This window comes from Saccoglossus kowalevskii, chromosome 7, assembly GCF_978046115.1.
Source record: "Saccoglossus kowalevskii chromosome 7, keSacKowa6.1, whole genome shotgun sequence".
In the NCBI taxonomy this organism is placed as follows: Eukaryota; Metazoa; Hemichordata; class Enteropneusta; family Harrimaniidae; genus Saccoglossus; species Saccoglossus kowalevskii.
The window spans coordinates 20,017,541-20,042,272 of record NC_140647.1 but is presented as its reverse complement, the minus strand read 5'-3'; the positions used below and the strand labels follow the sequence as shown (position 1 = coordinate 20,042,272).

The following is a 24,732-nucleotide window of genomic DNA, read 5'->3' as shown; positions in this document are numbered from 1 at the left end:
TATGAATGAAAACGCATATACGTGTCACTGAAAGTGTTGATATGCATATAATTTCCCGAGCGGTATGATGTTCTATATCTTATCCCCAACAGTGTGTAGGTTTTATATTGTGCTGTGCAATTAAATCGTTTTATAGCTATAGTATAACGTGAATACAAGATTCTAAATCCAAAGTGTTGCTTGGATATTTTCACTTAGTTTTACTAAATAATGGTTATGTCATTTGCTGCATAGAAACAACGTAATATAACGCATGCATTGTGTTTAAGTAATTATATTAACGGCTTTAATTTCATTATACATTTTGTTAATCATAGATTGTCACGCTGTCGTGTTACCCCCAGGAGAATACTGTGTTACAGTACAATGCGCGTCGCGAACAGCAGTGATGTCTGATATCTCGCATATGAGATAAAAACGAATGTTATATATCAATACGTAACACATAATACACTGATAAGGCGAAATGTTGTGGGCGTACTTTTTTCATCTATTCAATTCTTGTCTCAGCGAATTCAGGTCGGAAGCCTGTGATACGGAAAAAGGCACATATGCTGATGCCTTGGGAAACATTCGGTGTATTTATACAACATATCTTGCACATCAATCTTACTATTTTGTATCTTCAATTCTACGTCGGTTTTCATAGGATTTTTTCAGCAGGAAACAACACGTTGCCTTCTACACTGATAACCCAAGACAACCAATGATCGGTGTGATAATAATTACCATGATGTCGTTTATAATTCTGAAATGCATTTATTACTGTAACACAATAAGACGTCACTACAAAATAATGATAAACTGACAGTTCGTACGCCTATTTGCCATGGCAACTGCAGTGTTGCACTAATTATATTTCACATTCAGTCTTCAAAATGATACATAAATATATACTAGTGAACGTAGTTCAATTCACATTCTGTTAACACTCTTCAAAATGGACAACATTTATTTTACTGTTAGTCTAACTCACAGATTCCCCTATAGAATGAAAACTTGCGTTACAAGCGGTTAATTTGTTACATTTATGTCAGTCCCCAAGCATTACTGTTAGTGAATTCGGTGAACTCATTCTGGTTATACGACCAACTTGTACAGTCAGTTATTCAGTCGCGAACAAAAGAAATGTGTCAGTATGTGATTCCTATACCGACCTCTGCGTGTTTGCAATACGCTATATGACATAATCACACATGTTTCGTCTCACCCGTCTTCCATGCATCACGGGTTGAAGATCAGAACAATATCACTTCCCAATGGTACTATATCTATATGCGAGTGGGAATATTATTCAATAGTTTATGCATCACGTATAACACAGTTCAGAGTTTAAAAGTCACAAAAATGATGTCATAGCAGGAAATGTGATATAATATTTTGAATTACATCATATGTCGATGGTATTGAATGTGTTACACATATGTTAACACACACGTTGCTAACAAGCCCTGCATCTGGGATGATTTATAACCGACGTTAACTATTCGCCGACTTGGCATGTGGTCAGAATGTGTATCTGATATATAACAGTAGATAATGCAATACACATGTATAAATCGGTGGATCTCAGACATGTTACGTTTAGCAGGAAACAAACATTGCGGCTCGTGGGAATTGCACACCCAATAATCAAGCGTAACGACGATGATTCCGTGAAAATAAAATCCAGCGAATATACATTTTTTCCTATATTTCACATTAAGCTCATCAAAAATCAGTGAAAATAAATTCCATACGAAAGTTAGACACGACTGAGGTCTTCTATTCAAGAAACCAAAAAAACAATTACTGTCTCGGAAATCATTAAAAAAAATAATTCTAGCAAGATCCTTATATGATATTTGTTTCTAGACAATTTCGCCTTTCAAAACTTTCAAAGCGTGTAAACCTTTTAGTATATATCATACTGTGATTAAACATATCAACAATTCATTCCGTTTATATTCATATGAGGTGCCCTATGTAATGCATTCATTGAATTGTCATAGCATAGCGATATAGGTATATGCGTATTGGTTGTCATATATGCCGAAGGCGCTGAATTGGCAACCTACATTAACTGATATTCAGAACCAATGTGTTGCAATAGAGAAGATTATTTCTAAAAGTAAATTAAAAATACATAAAGCACCATTCATCATAATTGTAGTTTCAAGTTTCAGATTTGTGTCATATGAAAACAAATATCGCCATAAACGTTCATTTTGAATAGACAGCTGTATATAAGTGTATATACGTTTTCCTACAATCGTCTTTTTGCTTTATGTCCGATATAGGTGGTATGTGTCGTATACAACGCCTGTAAAATGCATTGTTTGCTTACGGGGTATTTGAAGGTAGGTGTCCCATTGTGAAATCGCTTCCACTATATCCCCTATAAATATGTACCACTTACCTTTGTGTCGAAGAATTCAATATTCAATCGGAATCCCGGTAGTACGTCGTCGTGTTTATTGACATGTTCCAGTGCTAGGTATATAGCTGGTATCACCCCGCTTACAATATCCCCTTCTGTAGAATACGGCAACAGTGCAGCAAGGTGTACATCTACTTCGCTTGTAGAATTTGTTAATGTATCGTTTGACCCACCACACACGATATTCATCTCGTATGTCATAAAAAGCACTGGTATTAAAATTAACTCAAATAAATTTCTTGTACAGAATTTCATCGCAACCTCCGGCCAATGAAACCCAATTTCAGATCAGTGATCGTATATACACGTTGTTTCGGCAAAGCAATGTAATATAACAGTTCCTACAACGATATATTCCCTTTCAGGCAACTGTGTGGTTTTCAGACGCAACTCTGGAAACACATGAAACCGATCAGATTCACCTGCTTGTACGTAAACTGATGTACATCTAGAAACAGTGTCACATGGGAACTGAATGGCATTAGTAATGTTTAAACTGCGCTGCCACCGATGTTCGTAGTAGCGTGTGAACTGACCTAACACTATGCACGTTGTACGTCGCTCTGTTGCAGAGCATCTTGTCAAATATGCACATTTCATTATGGTGTCCAGGCTTCCTCCAATCACAATGAAATTTAATTATAACGGGTGTGTATATTTCACCGCAGGGTAACTGCCTTGCCATATTAATTGTTAATAAAGACAGACAGACATAATATCCAGTAACGCTGTTATCGGCAACAGGATGCTGTGAAGAACTTTTTCTTAAAATGGTCGTTACAATATTGGATACATTGCATTCATGCAGGGACTGGTAAATAGTTTTTTTTTTAGATTTTTTTATTTCTGATTGCAGCATTCGGAACTTCGAACACTGCGCGTTTGTTCTCAGATGAAGAGTTGAAGTATCATGTGCACGCTAGAAGGCAAATCAATTTTAAACATTGAAGCAAGACTAATTATATCTGAACTAGGGTAATGAAACAAATCCAGCAAAAAATAATCCATCAACTTTTAATAGGAGCTGCCACCGAACCAACCACACCGTGCACGCGACGAGCAATGTTGTATTAATAATGAATGAAATGTCGATATCAATAGAAACGCTTCATAGACCTGGACCATCAAATTTGATTACAAATGTGCCAGGTAATTCATCAACCTCTGTGTGCACTTGCCTTGTGACATTGACATGGACATTTTAAGACGTACTGTACTGACGTTCAACACAACAACTTTGATAACAAAAATAATCGAAAATTGGGGGCGCTGGTACAGCTTTTAAAAGACTTTAATGGACGTATGTAATGAATGAAAAGGCAGCGCTACAGTAATGTACGGGGACATGTATAATATTTACCCTCAGGCCATACGCCTTCCTCTATAGGTGAAATGAGATGGTAACGCACTCAGACCAATTAAATAATGTTCAATTCATTATGTTGGCGCTACTATGTGTTGTATACCTCAGGTTGCCACGACAAATAAATAAATAAATAAATAAATAAATAAATAAATAAATAAATAAATAAATAAATAAATAAATAAATAAATAAATAAATAAATAAATAAATAATCGTGGACATTCAAAGTAACTCAGATAAAAATCAAATAAAAACTCTAAATAAGAAATGAGAAAGAAAGGTGTCGTGCTTGCAAATTAACACAAATATCAGCCACGCTTAATTAAGTATGCAGTTGGATTCTGTGAAACAGCGCCTCCAAGAGTACTGTTTCCAATATTGGATACAGGCAGTCAAATCCGTCCTTGTACGGTCATATGATCGTCAGTACTACTGAACGAGGTAAATGACCGGTCGATGCTCGTCTGTGTCACGTGTCTGGTCCGCACATTCAATTAACTATTTCCGAGTTCTCTCAAACATTCCATTCTGTCGGATGACACAGCTGCAAATATGTCATTCGCGCGGGTTCAAACTGTTCGCGTACAGTCGGGTCAAAATTATGATCAATATTGTGATTATATTTGATGTATGCAAATTAACTGAATTTTAGTGTAATAGTTTAAAAACTAGTTTATATTGCACATTTTGCAAAAAACTGACCAAAGTAAATATGAGCGGTGCCAATACTTAATATCATATTTTGTGACAAATCGCAAAATATGGTGTAAGTATGACATTTCGATTTTTTATTATTATATGCACCTGTCAAATCAGTTTGAGATTATTTCTCACAGTTTACAAACTGAAAGTCTCATCAACACATTCCGGCATCACAGTGCATGTCAATTTCTTTCTTATTTCTCTCACAAATCAGGCATTACTGATTTACAAAATAAATAAAAAATGTAATTTAATGTAAATTACATGTCTACTAAATTATTAGGGTATGGTCATTTACTGTGGAATGATACAGGTCTGCCAAATGTCCGTTCAGTGTGTTTCTTCGTATCGGTTCGAGTGTGTAATGTTAAACCGGAAGTATAGAACCTCACAGCATGCGCCCGCTCACGGCGGAAATAGAATAAACTTTCTTATTTGCATTTTTTTTAAAGCGGAAGGGTCGTCACCTGCGCATGCGTCATATGGTCATAGCGTGTCATTGTTTACAAACAAGCGTCTACCCTTTGCGTTTTTAGCGCGTGTTGTTATCGTCGTTTGGGACTCAATTCCCGCTCGTGCGCAGGTGACGACCCTCCCGCTTTAATTACCTACTCCTTAGTACATGTATCTCAATCGTAGATTATGATAGTAGATGCATATCGCAAGTCAGCTCTAACGTCGCTATAGATAGATAGTGCTATCATCGCTCTTCAGTAGATTGTCATACAATGTTGTAACCATATATATATATATGTCCCAATATTGCCATTTGGAATTATATGTATTTACGATGTTTATTTCGCGCAGTACCTAGTGCGTGTAGACGTTGGGCAGCTGCTATAGGGAAGTGGTGCTTATAACTAATACAAATAAACCAGAGTAAACATACATTTTATACAAAACTTATTTTTTTGCGTAAATTTAATTTTTTTTTTGTTTTTATGTGTGAATATATTCCTAAAGCCACAATATATAAGGATATTGACAAAGGTGTCAATAATAAGGAAACGCTGTAGACAATAACACAACTACGATGTTTGTCGTCGTGATATCCTTTGGACATGGTTTTCAGACATATCATTTGCTTGTACTTCTCCCTCATGACCGGTAATGTATAATATATATCTTATATGACGCCAGTGTACTTATACTAGTTTTATTTTTACTTCATCTTTCTCAATCGCGTAATTAGTATTTTTTTTTCTGATTCTATTTTCACTTGTGTCCAGAAGCATCTCCCTGGTTTCAAACCTCCTATTTTGTGTGTAGACCGGGTTCATATTTATCCGTGTAACTGTGTGTATGTGATACAGTGAAACGTAAAAGCCACTCTTTGCGACGTTCACAAACACGCACACTAAACAGCAGGGATAAACAGACGCTCTTATTCAATTTGAGTGGGAATAGGTTAGCACTGCACTGAGTGCATTTAGAACGTTTCCCAAATGTGACCTGTTGACCTTTACGCCCTGTTGTTGCTCTTTGAATTGTCGTGTATATACATATACAGTTTTTTTGAATTGACGATTCGTTTAAAAGCAAAAGATTGTACGGTTATCATGTTTTTACCATAATTTGGTATGTTTGCTTCGTGGGGATTACGTGGCATTGCTCCATTCAAAGGGTAATATTACCACGTAACTCAACCAATTTATATGCACGTCATGGTACGCTAATACCAATCGAACGATACAAAGCATGGGCAGGATTGATCATCTGCTTTAACTGGCGTTCCAAGTATTCGTGTTATTCTTTTTTATTGATACTTGAATGATACTCAACTTTCTGTCACCGTCAACTTTTTTAAAACCCGTACTTTGTGGAAAATATATTCAATTGATCCAAACATTAATACGAAAAAAATATAATAAAACACACAAAAACTTAGGAAAATATTGCCCTAACGTTTTGATGCGGAAAAATTAGGTTGTTCAAAGGTGATGAACAAAAACAATTCAAAACAATAAAATAAAACAACTGACAACTATACCATACTAGATATTTATGAAAAATGATTCGATAGTTTTTAATACTTCTTGAATTCAACATGTGTCTTGTACCATACTATGTTCATTAAACAAGTGTGTATCCGATGTCACCGACCATAATTTGAAGAGATGTTCTTGTCAAAATAATCAATAACAAAACACTCTACAACCAACAAAATATTTTACATAAATATTCCCAGAAAAGTGTTTAATTACCCTGCTTTCCTTCCTCATTTTTAACAGTAAAATATCATTTAGTAGGTAAAAATATTTTTTGTTTACATTTGAAAAGTATATTTCCTTATATTAAAACACCCGGACGGACATCTGAAAATAATCCTGGTGTTTAACCATCTTCTAATATTCGTAACTCGCATTCGTTATCGTCCCTGATTACAATTCTTAAACAATCGCGATATGAGATGCACATATGTTCCGTCCACAGCAATCAACCGCGCACATCACATGCACGTACGCATGCTACTCTATGTCTTACGCAAGTGACAAGCCCGCCACGAGGCATGCAGTTCCATTTTCTTGATTAAAACACACAAGTATTTTAGGATCTATACTAGCGAAGTACTTATAAAGCTTTTAAAATGTTATGTTTATATGTACAAGACGTATCACTTTTCGACAATTCGCGACTTACAAGGGGATTAATTTACATTATATGTGGTTACTGTAAGAGATATCAATTTTGTGTGTATCCAACAAACAGTGTGACTGTAGCGCTGCATCATATTCAATATAATATATGAATGAACTCGATTTGTTGTGTCATTTCGCGAACGTTGCCTGATTCGCAATGCATAAGTTTGTGACGTCATAAGAAGATAACCAGTCTTTATTGACAAGTCGAAATGTTATCTTATTCCCGGATGACTAACAGCATTATCTATATATAATACAGGCAGAAATATATACAGTTCGATAATACGGATCACCAATACGGCGTTGTTTCTATCAGCGGCATTTCTGAAAAAAAAATATAAAATCAATGTTACTCCTTATTTACTTATACCTGTAGCATCGTTGATAGACTGTGCTGTCGCCTTACTGTAGAGGTGGAGTTATATGCTATGCTGAACAAAGATAAAAATCGCCATGCAACCGTAAATTGCAAGGAGTATACTTTTCTCCAATTCTTCTACGATTGTGCGTGTTATGATTATAACAGACATAACAAGCTATCGTGTTTTTTTTCACCGAGAAAATATATAATAATTAAATTTGTATCAGTTTATACTAAACAACGAGACATGCAATTAAGCATACATTTTTAGTTAGCTGCGGTGATTCATATGGGAGCAATGGAAAAAACAGTGTTTTTCTTTCTCTTAAATAATAGGGTTGACACGTATTTATACCAAGTGTGTGTAAATTTGAATATGGGGCAAGAAGTAGTCATCAGCTCAGATAACCATAAATTTAGACAACATACCCTTGAACTAAACATGGTAAAGGCGAATATCTCCGTTTTGGAAGGACGTAAACAAGTACGTGACGTTGTATTCCTTACGTAAGTTTAGAGTGTTTAAGCCAACGACGAACTGAGTGAGTGTGAATTGTTTTGCAGTACATTAAACACAGTATTCACGAAATAGTAGTTTAGATCTGTAATATTATGTGATACCTATAGTACTGATTATCTCTTCCGTATCTGTGATACTTTTCCCCTTGGCCATTTGATAATCTTCCTTTTGGTCTAATAACTGTGCTCCACTTCCATCGTCCACGACACTATTATCTACTTTATCAATGGAATCTTCGCCCTCATATTTTGACGTTATTGGTAAACACACATGCACTGGGACGCCGATGTATACGCAATCATAATCTGGAACCGACTGTGGAATATTTTCATTTGAATTGACGCTTCTGAGGAATATAAGATAGTAATATAATTAATTATTACCCCAACTGTTGTGTCCAATACAACTAGATTAGTATATGTATATATATGTTTCCATGTCTTTTTTGTGTTTAAGCAAAATAATGGACCTGTGCTAGAAGAACATGTTACGCCGACTTGATTTTGACTGTATTCTTTATGACTGTGAAACCGAAAATCTTGTGTTTGTTCAAACGAGTAGTAAGTACAGAAAACTGTATGATTCATACTTGTTAGCCAGTTTGATTCATTGGGAAACAAACATGTTCTTTTTCTATTATTATATTTTAGAGCTTTTGTCGTGTGTTTAACACTGAAGTCCAAAAATATCATGAAATGCATAACATCTCATTCTTGAATAAAATGAACGATGTGTATCAAACCTTGTATACAAATATTATATAGCACTGATAGTGTTCATAAAGAAAGTAATTTGATTAGATTTATTTAGAATATTATTAATTGTATGAAGTAAAACTTTGTTGATTTCAACACTGTAATCAATCACTATCCGATTCGCATTAATGGAGAAAACAAACATTGGATTCATGCATTAATGCTGTTACTTACATGTGAGAAATATCTTCATCTTCTGGAGTCTTAAATATCATGGAATGCTCTTTTTCAATATCACTGAGAACAAATGTTGTACTAGTATCTCTGGTATAATTACTCTGAGACGATTCGGAATGGTACGAATGCTTCATCCCAAGCTTTTCCAGAAGGCAACTTATTTGTCTGTCTTTCTGCAATATAAAGTATTATAGATGGTCCATTTCGTCGTTTGTCTCTTTTTAAAAAAGTAGACATAAACTAATATGTAACATAAGTATTTTCTGAACAGTATGCTTATATTAGACTGATAATTTGCGAATATTCTCACCTCTGACAGCTGCCTGGTCAACTTAACGTTTTCTGCTTTCAGGCATTTCATTCTTAGTGACAGATCTGCAGAGCTCGCACTGGGTGGAACTCGTAAGCTACCTTTACTCGCATTACATCGTATTTTTCTTTCTTCTCCCTTAGGATCTCGTCTCAGCTCTAAAAGCTGTCATGGAATAAAAGGTATAGTGAATCGATGTATCTTACACTCAAGACATAAGACATTACTTACTAAAACAGCTTTCATTTATGTTTCTAAAAAAGTTTAGATATCATATTCATGTAACAAACAAACAAACAAACAGACAAGCATAACAGTCATATTCCATGTGCGTCAACTGAAGTGACAGTCGTCAGTTTGACGATGTGATACCGTAAGTCAGCAAAATGACGGAGAGATTGAGTGGCATTTGAAAACCAATATCTCAAAGCAAATGATTACTAGTGACCACGGAATTGACGTCCGTTTCTGAGTTATCACTTTCTCTTCCCTCTCTCCAGCATAGAATTTGTTGAATTGTTTGCATGTGTGCTTGACACCAATTCATATAGGTCAGCACTTTCAGCATCTTGACCAATTGATTTCATGAAATAGAAAATTACATGCATAACACACGTCCATACATGACATTTTCGTATTACCGAAGATTTTGTTGTACAGGAGCAATTCTCCCATAAATAAATAAATAACTATCTCGAAATATATCAAATCAGAATTATAGGTGCCTGAAAAACACATTATACACATTGTTTTGACAGTACTGTATGCCACATTGAAGGCTTACCACGACGGCAGATACTGATTATGGTTATCACTGTTAAACCCCAAAACTCGACACAGTAAGCATGTCATATTTAGGATGCCAAATGCCTTGCAATTGATAATACTGGCCCACTGTTCATTTCGCTGTTGTTGCGAATGACAGAAATGCGACTATCAATTACATTGTCAAGTTTCTGAAATAGCTGCATGATAAGCGATCTGTTTATCTCAATCGTATGTGGTATCAAATATTTTGATGATGCAGGTCCATACTGCCACAACACGCACTCAAAATGAAAGGTATTTTCCGTCAATTGTTCTTTTCAAGTCATTGATTTAATGTGAGTTTAATGTTTTTATTCAGTGGTGAAGCTGTTATATTGTAGCATGATCATCAGCTTCTGAAATTTGTTGAATCCGATAATTCAGTGTATGTTAGCATTACTGTAAAATATGACAAACATCTCTTCTGTTCTGCCTCTTTGCTTTATGTTTATGAAACACATATAAGAACGTTAATGTAAGTATGGCGAAATGTTCTCCCACATCCATTCATTCATTGCTGTGTATTGAATAGTCTGTTACACAACCATTTTATTTCCCGAGTTTTGATCGTTTTGATTGGGCAAGCGTGTGTTTTTAATTATGTATATCGCGGTTAAATAGATGATATGCCTGCTTAAAACTTGAGTCAACTAAAATCGGTAAAAATATTATTTTTCGCTACAGGCATCGGGCGTAATGAATAATATTGGACCCTTTGGGGATTTCGGGTTCAAAAGAGACGCATGGGAATTTTTGTTATTAAATTACGCCGTTAAGCAAATTATTGCCGTTAGCAGTGGCTCGTTTGGGGATCGCTCGTGAATCCGGAAGTTGTGTTGGTTCTGAAAATATGATCGGACATACAAATTTATTTGGCGTCTGTGTTTTTTTTTTTTTAATTTATGTTAAATGAGCTGATTTTACATTTATCAACGTTGCCACTAGCAAGAATTATATACTAGTTCCAGGGCCCGTTTCATTTAAGCACAATTGCAGGTACGTCGTTTTGAATGCTGAGCCATATATTAGTACGTGGTCGTTGTTACTTTAAAATTATTTTCCAATGTAATATATTAATATAATTACCCGCCGCCGCAGGTAGGTATACCACGAGATATTGCATAATTTGAACAATACGTGCATGCGCGTTCCGCAGCTGTGCAATATTTCGCGGTATACCCGTCTGAGACGGTGTTTTACTCTTAAACATGAGATTCGTTGTAAATATGATCACTTAATTTGTGATGACTGATGAATTCAATCAATTGTGCAGCTATAAAACTGTTTAATATAAACCATAATAATGTTGTGTTATCACACAATTAATTTTGAAGTAATATATACAGTAGCATTCACATATATGTTCACATCTCTGTTTTGTTTATTAAGTTTGGGAGATAATAAATAAATAATAATAATTTGCATTGCTTACATGTAATATGGATATGCCGTTTAATTAGATAATACATTGATTTGAAAAGTATTCAAAGACGGCGTAGTTTCTTTACAACACGAGCGAGATGGTATTTAACACGACAGACAAATCACACACTTTATTTTAGTTTATTTTACAACGTAATAATATCAGTAATGTTCCCAGCCAAGAATTATAAAAAAATGCAGTGAATACAGTACTGCAGTGAAAATACCGCGATTTTTGTCATTTTTTAAATTTTCTGCATGTTGTTAGATCAGAACAACTGTTTGCCCACTTCATTGTTGATTATCGTAGTCGTCTAGACTTATTTAGATCATTTCTTTGAGTAAATATATCGGTACTGTAGACAAAGTATGCTGTTATTTGACAATACTTTGAAACAAAGGTATGCAGTTATTCTAATCTTACATCATCTACAGCAATCACAATTGCTAGGTTGGTTGCTATTACAGTGAAAATAAAGACAATGATGCGGTAAAGCATCATGGAATGAGAATATTCGTGTTATGTGTTACTTGTTTCGTATGTACTTGTCACCGAATGCATATGCATACGATCGATATTTAGTACACACGTAGTAAATGAGAGCGATCATATCATCAGAGCACACTATCTTAAAATACTGCTATGTGTAATTGATATGCAATGATTTAGTTTTCAGCATTTACAGTAACTGCTGCTAGCGTTATGCTGAATCGATGTACTATTCGATAGTTGTTTACTTTCTCTATGACAAAGATAACCACACAAAAACCTAATACTGGGTCATGCGTATATTTTGAAATACAATAAAAAAACAGTCACATCTTACCTTGGGAACAAATACAAGACACAGGGTGATTGTAGTAGAAAATAGAATAAAAAGTGATATGATACCAAATGCAGCATTTGGGTTGTCTTGAATAACAAACGATAACGGGGCGCCGATGGTACACATGACAACCACATTGTAGACGCTCATACCGATGTATTTGCTGTCATTCAACGCAGGTATATTTACATGACGTGTCTCCCAGGCGAGGAAACAGCCAAATATCTAATGAAAAGACAGAAACATATAATGTTTCATTTAAATATTTTGTACGATCTCTGTGTCGGCCGACGTTAAATTACGACTATTACAGTATTACTTAGATTAATTGAATAATAAATAAATAAATAAAAATAAATAAATAAATAAATAAATAAATAAATAAATAAATAAATAAATAAATAAATAAATAAATAAATAAATAAATAAATAAATAAATAAATAAATTTAGTTTTACAACTTACCATCAATACACCTTTGTATACGTACATGGATGCCAACCAGATTGACATGTGAACGCTTTCGCACCGTTGTATTACAGGTATTATTGATATATCTCGTCCTCCGGGGTCAGGCTACAACGTTGGAAAGAGATCTAATATCACTAATGGGGGCATTAAAATTATTCTACTAGAAAGCTTACGCGCAGGGTTAAGTCCTACCCCTTCCTACTTCATAGTTTGTTAAGATGAACTGATCCAGTCTATATGCAGCCAAATAAAAGGCGCCATGCGTTCAAATTGGGTTCTCATCTAATGTTATTATCTCTGCGCGTCACAGTTCTTGCGTATTTTCGCCGGATGTGCGCCAATAAGAGAAACACTAAAATGTATGTTGCTGTATCATGTAGTGTTATACTAGTACGAATTGTTTCCTGTTACATGTTTTTCAGCATTTCACAACCATACGAATATATTAAGGTGTGGTGAAATCGGTGGTGGTTAGTATAATGGGAATTTGCACAATATACTCAATACCTGTTCCGGGCCTTCTTCTTCCGTTCTTCTTAAAGGATCTTTCAAACCCCATGCTACTAGTATTACCACGTCAAAGAGAAGTAGCATGCCAACAATGCCATATAGGGTATTGTCTTTTATAACCTACAAAGACAAAACAACACAAATATATAGTAAACGATACATACTACAACTCCACCGATGAAAATATGCGTATATAGACGGTGCATTACTCGAATAGGTTAATCTATTTCGCGGGAAACTCAGATAGCTATCGTTGTATTATATTATCAGTACATGGTAATATCGCGCTGAGAATTTGTAAAAATACAAACAGGTGGTACACTTACCATATCATGTGTTATAGATACGATATATAATGAAATCGAATATTTGATAACAATCATTCGTGAACACACAGTGACTAGTTCATGCGCAAAATGTTATCCCTTAGCCATATCGGTTGATTGTTGTACTAAGTTTAATAAAATCATAAAACGTTATCATATAAATAGATGATATCTTTTGCGTGATCCTGCAATATCAGATTTCGAGTTTAATAAATCTGATATTTGAGAGGAAAGATTTTTTAATCCTGTGTATTACATGCATCCGTTCCGAGGTTAAAAACTAACGTGAAAATTTATGAGTTTATGAGCGCGTATTCAAAAAAAGCGTTCTGGCTCGCTTTCATAACTGATCGCCGTGCATGAACGTCGATCAAAGATACGCCGGTGGCTTACTCCAACAAAAATATAGTTATTTTTGGGATCATTTCTATATATTTACAGTATGAGGACGGAGTTCATTGGTGACATAATGACTGTTTTTTAATTAGCCAATTCAAGCCGTAGTAGTTTCAAAATCTGTGACATTCGAAATAATGTCTCACATAAATGAGGCTGTATATCACATAGGCGTTTTAGCCGACATCTGAAGCTGCCAGAAATATTTAAATTATTTTGAATGTTGATAATTCAAGAAATATTTTTTTCAGAAAACCACAAATATCTAGTCAGCCACGATGTAACAAGTTCAATCTATTTGAATGATTACATACATGTTATTACACAGTATAAAGTATACAAAATTGCCCCACTGTGTTATTACGCTGAACTGCAATAATATATGGGATACCTAGGCTTACCTTTTTTTTCATTTTGATGTTAGTGAATATACTGTAGACTCTCCATGTTTTGCTGAACATTGCTCCAAATGCAATTGTAAATCCCACTGCGAGCATCCAAGAGCGAACCTGTAAAATACAATGGAGTCGAATATCAACCATGTAATAAGAACTTTGCGACCGTTTAATATTTTACTTGATCGCAAACCAGCATAAGGTGTAAGCCTATTTCCATTGGCCAATGTGTTCTAACCATCACATGTGAAATATAATTCTAGCCTCATTGAATACAGTAGTTACTGATAATACACATGCATAACATAAATAGTTACAAATTGAATATTGTTTCATTGAACATCTACAGGGAACCAGTGAATATACTGGTTCTAACGACAAACGACAAATGTTGAATTAGCAATCCAACATTTTGATTGATGGCAGTCGCCGCTAACATCCTCCGCCAGCGACAGTCTTGTTTTCCGAATTTCCCAATTCCAAAATCTCGCTGAGCCAATTGATTGAGACTAGTTATTCACAAGTAAGCCATCATAATGTGTGACGCCATTTGCAGTTCAATGAATTGACCACGGCACTGTTTTGTTTGAAAACAGCGAATGTCCCAATCCAAGGTGGATTATCATATCAAAAACACCCGCAACTATCATACAAACTAAATAATCTGACATGGTCTCTACTCGTCTTACAAAAAAAGGAATACTTACAGCTCTTGTTCAATTAAGCAGAACTATTTTTGAAGACCACAAGTTGATTAAGTGCACTCCTACTTAATAACATGTTGGTTAACTCACCGTGCATATATTTTCAAAGGTCCGATCGTTGATATTAATCCCGTCCAGCCCAAGTAAATAAATATAACTATAACATATGATACCACCAATAATAATCAAATTGTTTAAAAATGGACTTGACATCTTGATGTATCTGGAAAAAGTAAAGAAAAGTCGTAGTTGATGAAAAATTATTAAATATAATTAGGTATTGGGAACAAAGAGTTTATACACGACACAAAGTAATGTTTCGTAATTATTTTCTAGAGAATACCGTGACAATCACGCAATCAATAACAAACATTGTTTCCACAGCGCGAGGAATGCGTATATATTAACAACTAATAATTATGCCTTTAATTATCTGTTTCTCTAATCATACACGTGATATCGCAATATACCTTGAACGCAATAGCCGCCGAGATCTCGGGTAGTACAAGAGCCACGATACTAATTTTTGCCTCTCAAAAAAGTACAATTACCCCCATTTATAGCGTCAGATCTTCCACTGATCTATGTAACCATAGTATTGTTGGCAGAGAACGTCATGACAAAAGAGAATGAAACACCATTTGAGGCACAAAAACAAGTCTCGTGCTCTCTCACTTTTAACGAGATATTAGCGGCCAGTTGCGTGGAAGGTTCTTTTACCTGTGTTTTCTAAACTTCATGTTGAAAAATAAAAACATCAATGCTGTCATGATACCCAGGTAGCTGAAGGAACCCATAATTACATACAAGATGAAAGACACGCCATTTGTGAAAATGTTAACTATTGGTCGGTCAGCGGGCGGTGAGCCTCCTAGAAGTAAATGCAATGAGCACCTTGTCGTTTTAAATTACAATTACTAACCGTATCTATTTGTTCACCCACTTAATTCTAATATTTATGTCATTATCATTAAAGCTGCATTGTTGAAAACTGATTCAGGATATTTATATGAACCACATGAACGAATCTCGGTAAATAAAATAGTGAAACGTTAAATGCCGCTGGTGTCAATTTTTAAGAGGATATAAGGCTTACGCGTACATGAATAATAGACAGGATATATATATATCCATGTAATACGTAATCTTTTAGTTTTTTAAAATATTCATTACCTTTCCATTGAATATTATCCATTAAAATGAATGAATCGTCATGCGCGTAATATTCGCCGACTTTTTGCTCTCGTCCATCTGTGAATATAATCAAAGCAAAAAGTAATTGGCCCATTTTCGATACATCAGCATCATTGTGTACTTCATGTTCCAGGAATTATTTCTCGGTAACAGTTGATAACTAATGGCTAAAACGCAATTAGTATTCTTTTTTCTGCGGCTCTTTGGGCAATGAACCATCGTTCTGCGTGGTGCCCCACGAGCTACAACTGCATACCAATTAAAGCGTTGCTATGCAATATCGTATTGGTATACCCGAGGCAACGATTTTAGACCAGAATTGTGAATCGAATAATTTGCGCAGCATTCCAATAAAATGTTCATCATTGCCTCTTAACATGTACAGCAAGACTTCTTTGGTGAACACCGATTCTTGCTTAGTGGAACCTGACTTGTCATCGATAGTCTACATGTACAGTTGAACTAAAGTAATATTATTTCTGAACTGTCATAGTCATCTAACGAGCGCGCCTAATATATGAACGACTTTGGTTAATAATACTGAAATTTAAACATTTGTTTATTTCTGTGTTATGCCGCGTGATATGAATATGACATTCTCAGAGTGATTGTATTTTAACAACCCATCTGTTATTTTTCGACATTTTAGAAAGGGTAAAAACAGTCACGAGAAAGAATTATTAGAGTAAAGTGCAGATTGTATGTGTGATTGTTTGGTATTGTATACATTGTGAAATACAAGCTGAATCACTAAGTCAAGACGTAGAGAGAGGTTTTTCGTTTGAAACAATGCGAAATGTTAAACTCACCTTGATATTGCTCATAAACAATGGTTCCTAACCTGTCGCCATCATGAAATCTCACTGGACCCTGCAGTGGTGCGAATCGGAATAATAGGAATCAAAAACCCGGCATAAGAATATCAAGACAAAACTTGCTGAAAAATAGACGCAATGTATACTCACGGTTACACCAATAAAATCCGTCTCGTTCATAGCTTCCATGAATAAATCAAATATGACATCGCCACCAACATCATATGACGAATTTTCCTGAAGAAAAACATCCTCTCCTATTTGTGATATGACCCGATGTAATGCTAAAGCCATCACCCAGACGCCGTCATAGGCATAGCCATGTAGATTACTGAAATTCCCATTGCACGAGTCTACGTAACATCTCTCATATTCATAAGCAGTCTGAAAGTATCACATTGTAATCTATTTTAACCAGGTATGCCAAGGATGGTGTTTTGATAGTGTATTGGTCTGTGGACATTGGTGTCATGTAACGTTTCACTATTCAACAATTTTAATACATATTCATGAGTCAACTACGAAAAACATGCACTTTTCTCGTATTTAAAATAATATCGAATGTCAAGATACTATCTCAGTTATATTCTCATTGGGTTCATGTCATCGGAATACCGAAAATGGGGAAACAAATTGGGGTCACAAGACTTTTTTTTGCGATACAACAGTCTGAAGTGTCATAGTTGATAATAATCTTTAGAAAACTCTGTGATATGGAATAAAAAAACAAAACAATCAACTATTACTTATATTGCAATGAGAAGTTCTCTTCCATAAAATCTTAATTCCATGTAGGTATACTGCATTGTTATATATAAATGTCTTGCTCCTGTTTTTGTAATGTTGCTCACATATCCTTGATACAAATAATAAACTACATACAAAATAGAAATATTTAGCTCGTTTTGCTATAGGTACATACATGTTTCAGATCTACCATCAGCTCATGTCACGATTTAACTTACCATGCCAGATATTGTACTTCGATTATGACTATCAATCGTGAGCATATCCGTTGCAAAATAACCCATTATAGCTTCCTGTAGTTCTTCCAATGTACAATCTTCGGGCAAGTCATTGTTATTCCACCAATTATCACTGTACCAACCAGGTATAATCCAAACATATCTACTACCAAACACTTTTTTCTTATATGCCTAATAATAATAATAATAATAATAATAATAATAATAATAATAATAATAACTTCTATTGACCAATGTTATGTGGAATCCGGTCAAACCCTGGTGTCAGCCATGTTGGTTTTTATTATTAGAGGACGATTACGCACGTAATCATTCCATATTTGGAATTCGCATTTCCTTATAATACCCCGTACAATACCGTAAAGTACGGCACGCTGTAACCTATGGCGGTACGATGACAGATGTATAATAATATACATTAATGTTAGTCTTAATATAGGACTTCTATGGTTGTTTTACTATTCTTGATTAATTTTGTATCTGATATCCACCAACCAGCTCACGACATATAAAGAGAGAAATCAGACAGTCAGCCGATAAAAGGAACAGACGGATAGGCATAATTATAATTCACTTTGAAGCTAGATTGGTGGCGCTATAATATTTAGCTATATGTTCATTTTGTGAAACCTTATCTGCATTATAAAACGCGTTATAGATTGTCTGTTGTTAGGTTCATCGTCAATTTAGATACATTGTTTGGTAACTTTTATTACGAACAGTTCATTAAACGAAACAACAACTTTCGGCAAAATCAATTACTACTTTGAGAAGAAGACTGACGCGTCTAATACATACAGAGTTGTCAATCAACGAAAATCAAAGGATTTTAATAGTCACATTAAAAAGTTCAAGGAAATGGTGCCATTGTCTAGTCGGACAAACAAATGTTTTGTATTTAGAATTCAAAACAGTGATCATTCATGTGTTCCAATACGGAAGTGATCTATAAAGTAAACGTTGATCAACGAGACATATTAAATAGTGACAATTCATCGCGGCATGTTTGATGCATTTACAAAAATAACTTTTATCAATATATTCAAAAATTATGGGATATGCGTTTTGATGGCCACAAATCCAATAAAAGCGACATTTCGACTGAAAATAAACCTCAATAAAAAATAGAACAAAAAGGTTTTTTTCATAATTCATTTACTTTGAACATCGGATTGTGAAACAAGCAGCAACGTGATACTCAATTATACGGTTGAGATCCAATGCACGACTACTGTGAATTTATTAATGTGACATTTGGGGGCAATTGAAATATGTTCTTATTTCGATTAATCCAAACATACACACAAGATGAATAAAGTCGTCCTGGAAATGACCGATTGGTTTTTCAAATTTACAATCAGAAAATTTTATTTGGCGATACGACATTAATTCCACATGTTCACGATTTCGGCACTCACAAAGGATCAAAACAAGCGTATGGCGGATTGAATATATTTACTTACATGGCAGAATACTTCCCTAGCCATGTGCTCGTCAAAGAGGCCTAAAATAATCCTGGCACCTGAATCCTATAATAAGCACAGAAATAAGTAGAAACAGAATAAATTTCAATTCATAATAACATGCCTTAGGGTTTCCATCATTAAATGGTGGTCCTCATCTGTGTTGTATTGACGCCGTTCCACATCTACTACTGTCACATATGGTAAGCAACACTCACAATTCGATACACCTTTGTGTGCAAGCTGCTAATTGGGAAAAACATCGCAAATCGTGCAGTTTGTAATACGGTACGACCTTTAACAATCTCAACCAGAAATTAGGCATAATACAATGTCGGCTTGGACGTTTTACTGGATTACTGCCTGTGATATTTGACCATAATTCGTTTCTCTGTGCGCGGTGGCTCGTTGCCAAGGGAACGCGAGGGAGAACTATTGAGTCGTAACTATGAAACGAGTCCATGGCAAATTACACAAAGTAGAGTGACTTCAAGCAGAATTTCTTCAAATTGTAGGGTTCCCATGGTAACAATGTTTCGTTTTAAATATTTGAATTTCTGTTGATAAGGATTATTACCGGATGGGACCTGATCTTACGGCTGTGCATGGAATGTACTTAATATAGTACAGCATATAAATATGTTTCGGGAGAATGTACCCTCAGACAATTTTACGGGGCTTACCTTGATTGCTTGAACAGCAGATTCCGAGTCTGTCGAAAAACTTTGAACTAAGATGAGATGCTTTCTGACGTCTTCAAGACCCTTTGAAAGTTTATTATGTGCCTAAGTTATAAAATAGAGTCCACGCCCAGTAAGATATTAACAGATTGTTGCCAAATGTAATTTAATTACACGTTATTAAAATACTGGAAAGTGGGAATATACAAACTCACAACTGAAAACCGTGCCGTGTCTTGGTGTATGGTTGCTACGTGAGTCCAGTTGAAATATTCCAGTAACTTTAGTTTGGCAGGGTTGAAGTCAGCTTCAGAAGGAACGGTGCGGAAAAACGTAGGGTACTTCTCACGTTCTGATAAAAATGGTTCCATATTAGCATACGACAACTGGTAAATATGAAAGGAACATTATGTATTACATTTAAATTCAATATATTTTTAGTGAAAATATTACTTTGTTTTCACATCGAATTTTTCAGTCGAATTATTGTGAATCACATGGGTGGTGCACCGTATATCATGTACTTGTGTAAATATATTACCTTTGCCAATGTGTTTAAAAACAAATTTGAGAAAATGTAATTTAGGGAAAAAAACGTTTCTCAGTTTGAAGCTTCTTTAACCATATTTGAAAACAAACATATTTAAATTACGTTTGAAAGTAATAGAATGCGCATGTTGGAACGGAGTTGAAAACACGTTCCAATTTGGTGGGGAATTGTATATTATGCGGTATCATGGCAAACCTGAGTCAGATTCCACCAGATTACAGCTTCAGCAATAGGAGCAGTGACGTTTGAACAAATCCCTCCAAGGATCATCAGCTTCTTGGGACCACTAGCCATGGCTTCAAAAAACGCTTGGGTACCCTCTGCCATCTCACACTAGAAAACACAGAAAAAAAATCAATACATATCGTAAATATAAATCTTTTTGACCGCGCATACAATCAATAAGTTTATCTAAGATGTATACGACACAGTTTGATGTGTTATAAGTGCCACTTCTATAACGTCGTAATGGATTTAGTTGCCGGGTGTATATATACGAGAGAAAGAGTTTCATTAAAAAGGCTATAGGCGTTCTATGCATTAAAACGTATCAGGGTCTTGCAAGGAAAAGATTGGGTTGATAAGATCTCTCATCGTGAATGAAAGTATACTCTACTTTGCACACGAAGTATCTTTTTTGCTGATTGAAAAAAAGTACAGCACGGTGACGCAAAAAGATTGATGTCGCTTGTATTAATCTACAGAACTAGGTCAGTATCTGAAGTCTATTTTATCTGTGTTCGTCAGGTTACAGTGTAGAACGAAAGTGATCATGGAATCGGGCAGCAGATTGGAAATCGTGATATAAATAAGAGAAATAGAGTGATGTCTCTGACGCATCCTATATATCGCTGTTTCGCTAATATCCAGACCTTTCCACTGAACACGATGAAGTAGAACTGTGAGATGCAATATTATCAAATGCATTTTTATTCTTACTGAATTTAATTCGGTATTGATACCAGCATTGCGCGCAGACTATCCCACAGCACTCATGGTTAAATGGACTAATTTTACGTTTACATAAATGTTCAAACCAAAATTTTAAAAAATCGGTGAAGATACGAGCCATAAGACTAAGTAGCGATGTCAGGTGTTCCAAAAATACTGCATATATGTTGCTCTATATAGTCTAATATGTGAAACCCGTCGATATATCAATCTGAGTCATATTGTCAAGAAACCTGTCTACTTAGTATTTTATAATCTGCACCAAAGCACGATCGTACGTCTTATAACTGTTGACGAGTGTCGAGTTTCCTGATTCCGGGCAAAGTACCCATCAGGTATAGTGGTCCATCCATCACGTATAAATAAATCATATATGTAAGGTACTATATCCTGAAATGTAGACAATGATCGGTAATTGAGAAGGAGATTTGCGGAGATGAACTAAAGCTTAAGCTTATACACTTAAAAACATGTTACAATTATAACACTCTGTAATATAAATAGGTTAAACCGTGTGTATACAAATATACACAGCTACATACATTATGCTAATTCATCTGCAGAGACGGATCATTGGTTATTATCAACATCAATTCGCGCAACAACGGTGTTACGGTTCCACTTAATTTAACTCACTGTTTAATGCTTTAAATTATAAATAATTAAATGCGTTAATTTTAACATATGGCTTGTGTCCCTGTTGGTTGAATACATTGAAACACGTCATCGGTACCCATCAGCAATCTGACCCAGTGTAGTATTGGCAGTGCGGTATTCGAAAAGATTGTTCGAGTGTGAAATGTTCTTTTTGAAGTCAACACAATAAAAGATGCCTGGCGATGAATAATGGCGTTTTGTTCCTTCGCCAATTTAATATATTCTACATACAAAATTGTAATTGAAACTTATCTAAAAATGAATTGTTAAACACTGACTGCAATCTTTAAAATTTCGCCCAGTCGATGGGTTTTAGAGTATTGTTTTTCCTGTGCATATAATTACAGACAAACCAACGTTCGCAGAACCTCACGCAATGCGAGATACGAACTCGTGCACACGACGTAGCGCATCGCCACTTCAGACGAATTGCGCATTCAAATAGAATCATATTATATCGCGTGGCCATTAGTGTAAGATGTCTGCTGTGTTAGTTTCACTCACTATATATATATACTCTTGGTAGAACATCCTGTAAAATTACAACTTTCCCATTATCTGCGGTATTAAAAATGAGAGTTGTAACATATATAACCCGACTCTCGCAGTGACGCGGTATTTGTGCGAGAAATGTTTTCCAAGGTGTAAATTGGTTTCGTTATTACATCAGACATGGATATATATGTTATTTATTTGAAAGAATGCATAATACATATATGGTATTTATATATGTATCGTTAGTTATTTATAGACGCCTATGTACGTGCGAGTCGTTTATTTGTAGTTGGTGTGAGTTTTTTCTTATATGAACGATGACTGTATGTAATTTTTCACATACGTCTGAGCGTGTTCATGTTTCGGAAAAGAGGCGAGTGCAGTGACGCGGACTACCATGATATTAATGACACATTGTACATAGTAGCTGTGCGTGTCGAGTGAAAACGAATGATTGCTTTTCATCAAAGGTCGAATTCAACGTCATGTGTAGCTTCGTTCGACTTGACCTTGCCACGTCTACTGTTAGATTTGCTGTCTCTGATTTTTCACTATGCTTAACTACATACATAGCAAAACGCATTGTGACATTGATTAACAACTATATCACAGAGATGAGCTTTGAAAGTGTTATTGCCGTGAATGAATATGTTACAACATCAAATATCTCTTGCAGAGAATCATTTACTATTGAAGCCACTACTGTATACACAGTGACTATCTCACCCCGCCTCAGAAACGAAGAAATGTACTTATAGAGCTTCTGTAACGCTATAAAACTATCCCTTGACAACGTGTTTTAATTACATTTCGAATATAAGCTCTTTGTAGAAAGCACTCGAGGAGTTTACAGACTCCTGACATTTATGAGCCAGTGTGAGTTTAAAGTGGTGATGCTGACAACTCGAATTTGAAACGTCAATCTGCAGGTAAATCAATTTTAAAGTGTTACTGTTGATGAACTCCAGTGAGTATACGTTATTAATCAGTTACATTAACCTTAGCATAGTCGGAGAAAATAATATATAAATTATTGTCAAATTACATGATTGTAACATGTACTGCGCTAAATACATTGAAAGACACTCTAGCAACGGTTGCCATATTGGATAAGCCATAAGACTGATATTCAATTACGTAACAATGTATACTGTATGCAGCAACAATTTAATTCTCTTGCGTATTTCTCTGACTTATTTTAGCCCTGATTAGTATATATTTAGAAACGGCACGCAAGGTAGCGGATATAAGACCTCTCTGGGTGAAATTAGCATATTTGTCGGGAGATAATAACCGAGCGTACTATTATTGTAAGGGGTGACGAAGAGCCACGTTTTTTTAATTTGGAAACATAATACCCATATTTTCACTGTTATAACTATTATTGTTATATAATGATTTTTACGTAGATTTATGGTTTTATTTGTGTAAACTGGCATTATGCTTCATTTTGAGGGGTTAGAATTTACCAGCCATGTAGTGCGCGTTTTAGATTTTGTATTCAAATTGAAGGGCTAAACCGCACTCCATAAAGCATACACATAGATGGACGAGGCGAATGACAGAATCAACAACAATTCTAGTATATTTCAACAAACTAGTGGTAATACCAACCATAAACTATTTCCGCACATACACGAAGCAAATAAAGAAAAACATAACAATTTTTGAGTTGTAAATCTTTAAATTTACGTCGATTTACTAAACAGACGACAGGTCCGGCGTGTGACAGGGACGGACGCGTCGATGAGGTCACATATCCGATTTGAATGCTATGCTGGCATCAACTTCACGAGGAGTTTTCTTAGTACAAATATACTATTTATGGCGAACA

The 24,732-nt window shown here is 35.2% G+C and overlaps 1 protein-coding gene across 1 annotated transcript in view; it reads right to left on the bottom strand.

The window, feature by feature from the left end:
- Positions 1–6,486: 6,486 nt before the first annotated feature.
- LOC102801432 (gamma-aminobutyric acid type B receptor subunit 2-like) overlaps positions 6,487–24,732 on the bottom strand; it is a 39,320-nt gene continuing 21,074 nt past the window's right edge. The window contains exons 2-19 of the mRNA XM_085501843.1: positions 20,991–21,128; positions 20,461–20,631; positions 20,249–20,350; positions 19,566–19,631; positions 18,082–18,273; positions 17,267–17,500; positions 17,111–17,171; positions 16,281–16,358; positions 15,828–15,978; positions 15,198–15,330; positions 14,410–14,517; positions 13,284–13,406; positions 12,771–12,881; positions 12,307–12,531; positions 9,251–9,415; positions 8,938–9,113; positions 8,110–8,354; positions 6,487–7,451 (exon numbers count right to left, since the gene is read on the bottom strand). Coding sequence (XP_085357969.1) covers positions 7,417–7,451; positions 8,110–8,354; positions 8,938–9,113; positions 9,251–9,415; positions 12,307–12,531; positions 12,771–12,881; positions 13,284–13,406; positions 14,410–14,517; positions 15,198–15,330; positions 15,828–15,978; positions 16,281–16,358; positions 17,111–17,171; positions 17,267–17,500; positions 18,082–18,273; positions 19,566–19,631; positions 20,249–20,350; positions 20,461–20,631; positions 20,991–21,128 — 2,514 coding nt within the window. The 3' untranslated portion in view covers positions 6,487–7,416. The remainder of the gene's footprint in view (positions 7,452–8,109; positions 8,355–8,937; positions 9,114–9,250; positions 9,416–12,306; positions 12,532–12,770; positions 12,882–13,283; positions 13,407–14,409; positions 14,518–15,197; positions 15,331–15,827; positions 15,979–16,280; positions 16,359–17,110; positions 17,172–17,266; positions 17,501–18,081; positions 18,274–19,565; positions 19,632–20,248; positions 20,351–20,460; positions 20,632–20,990; positions 21,129–24,732) is intronic.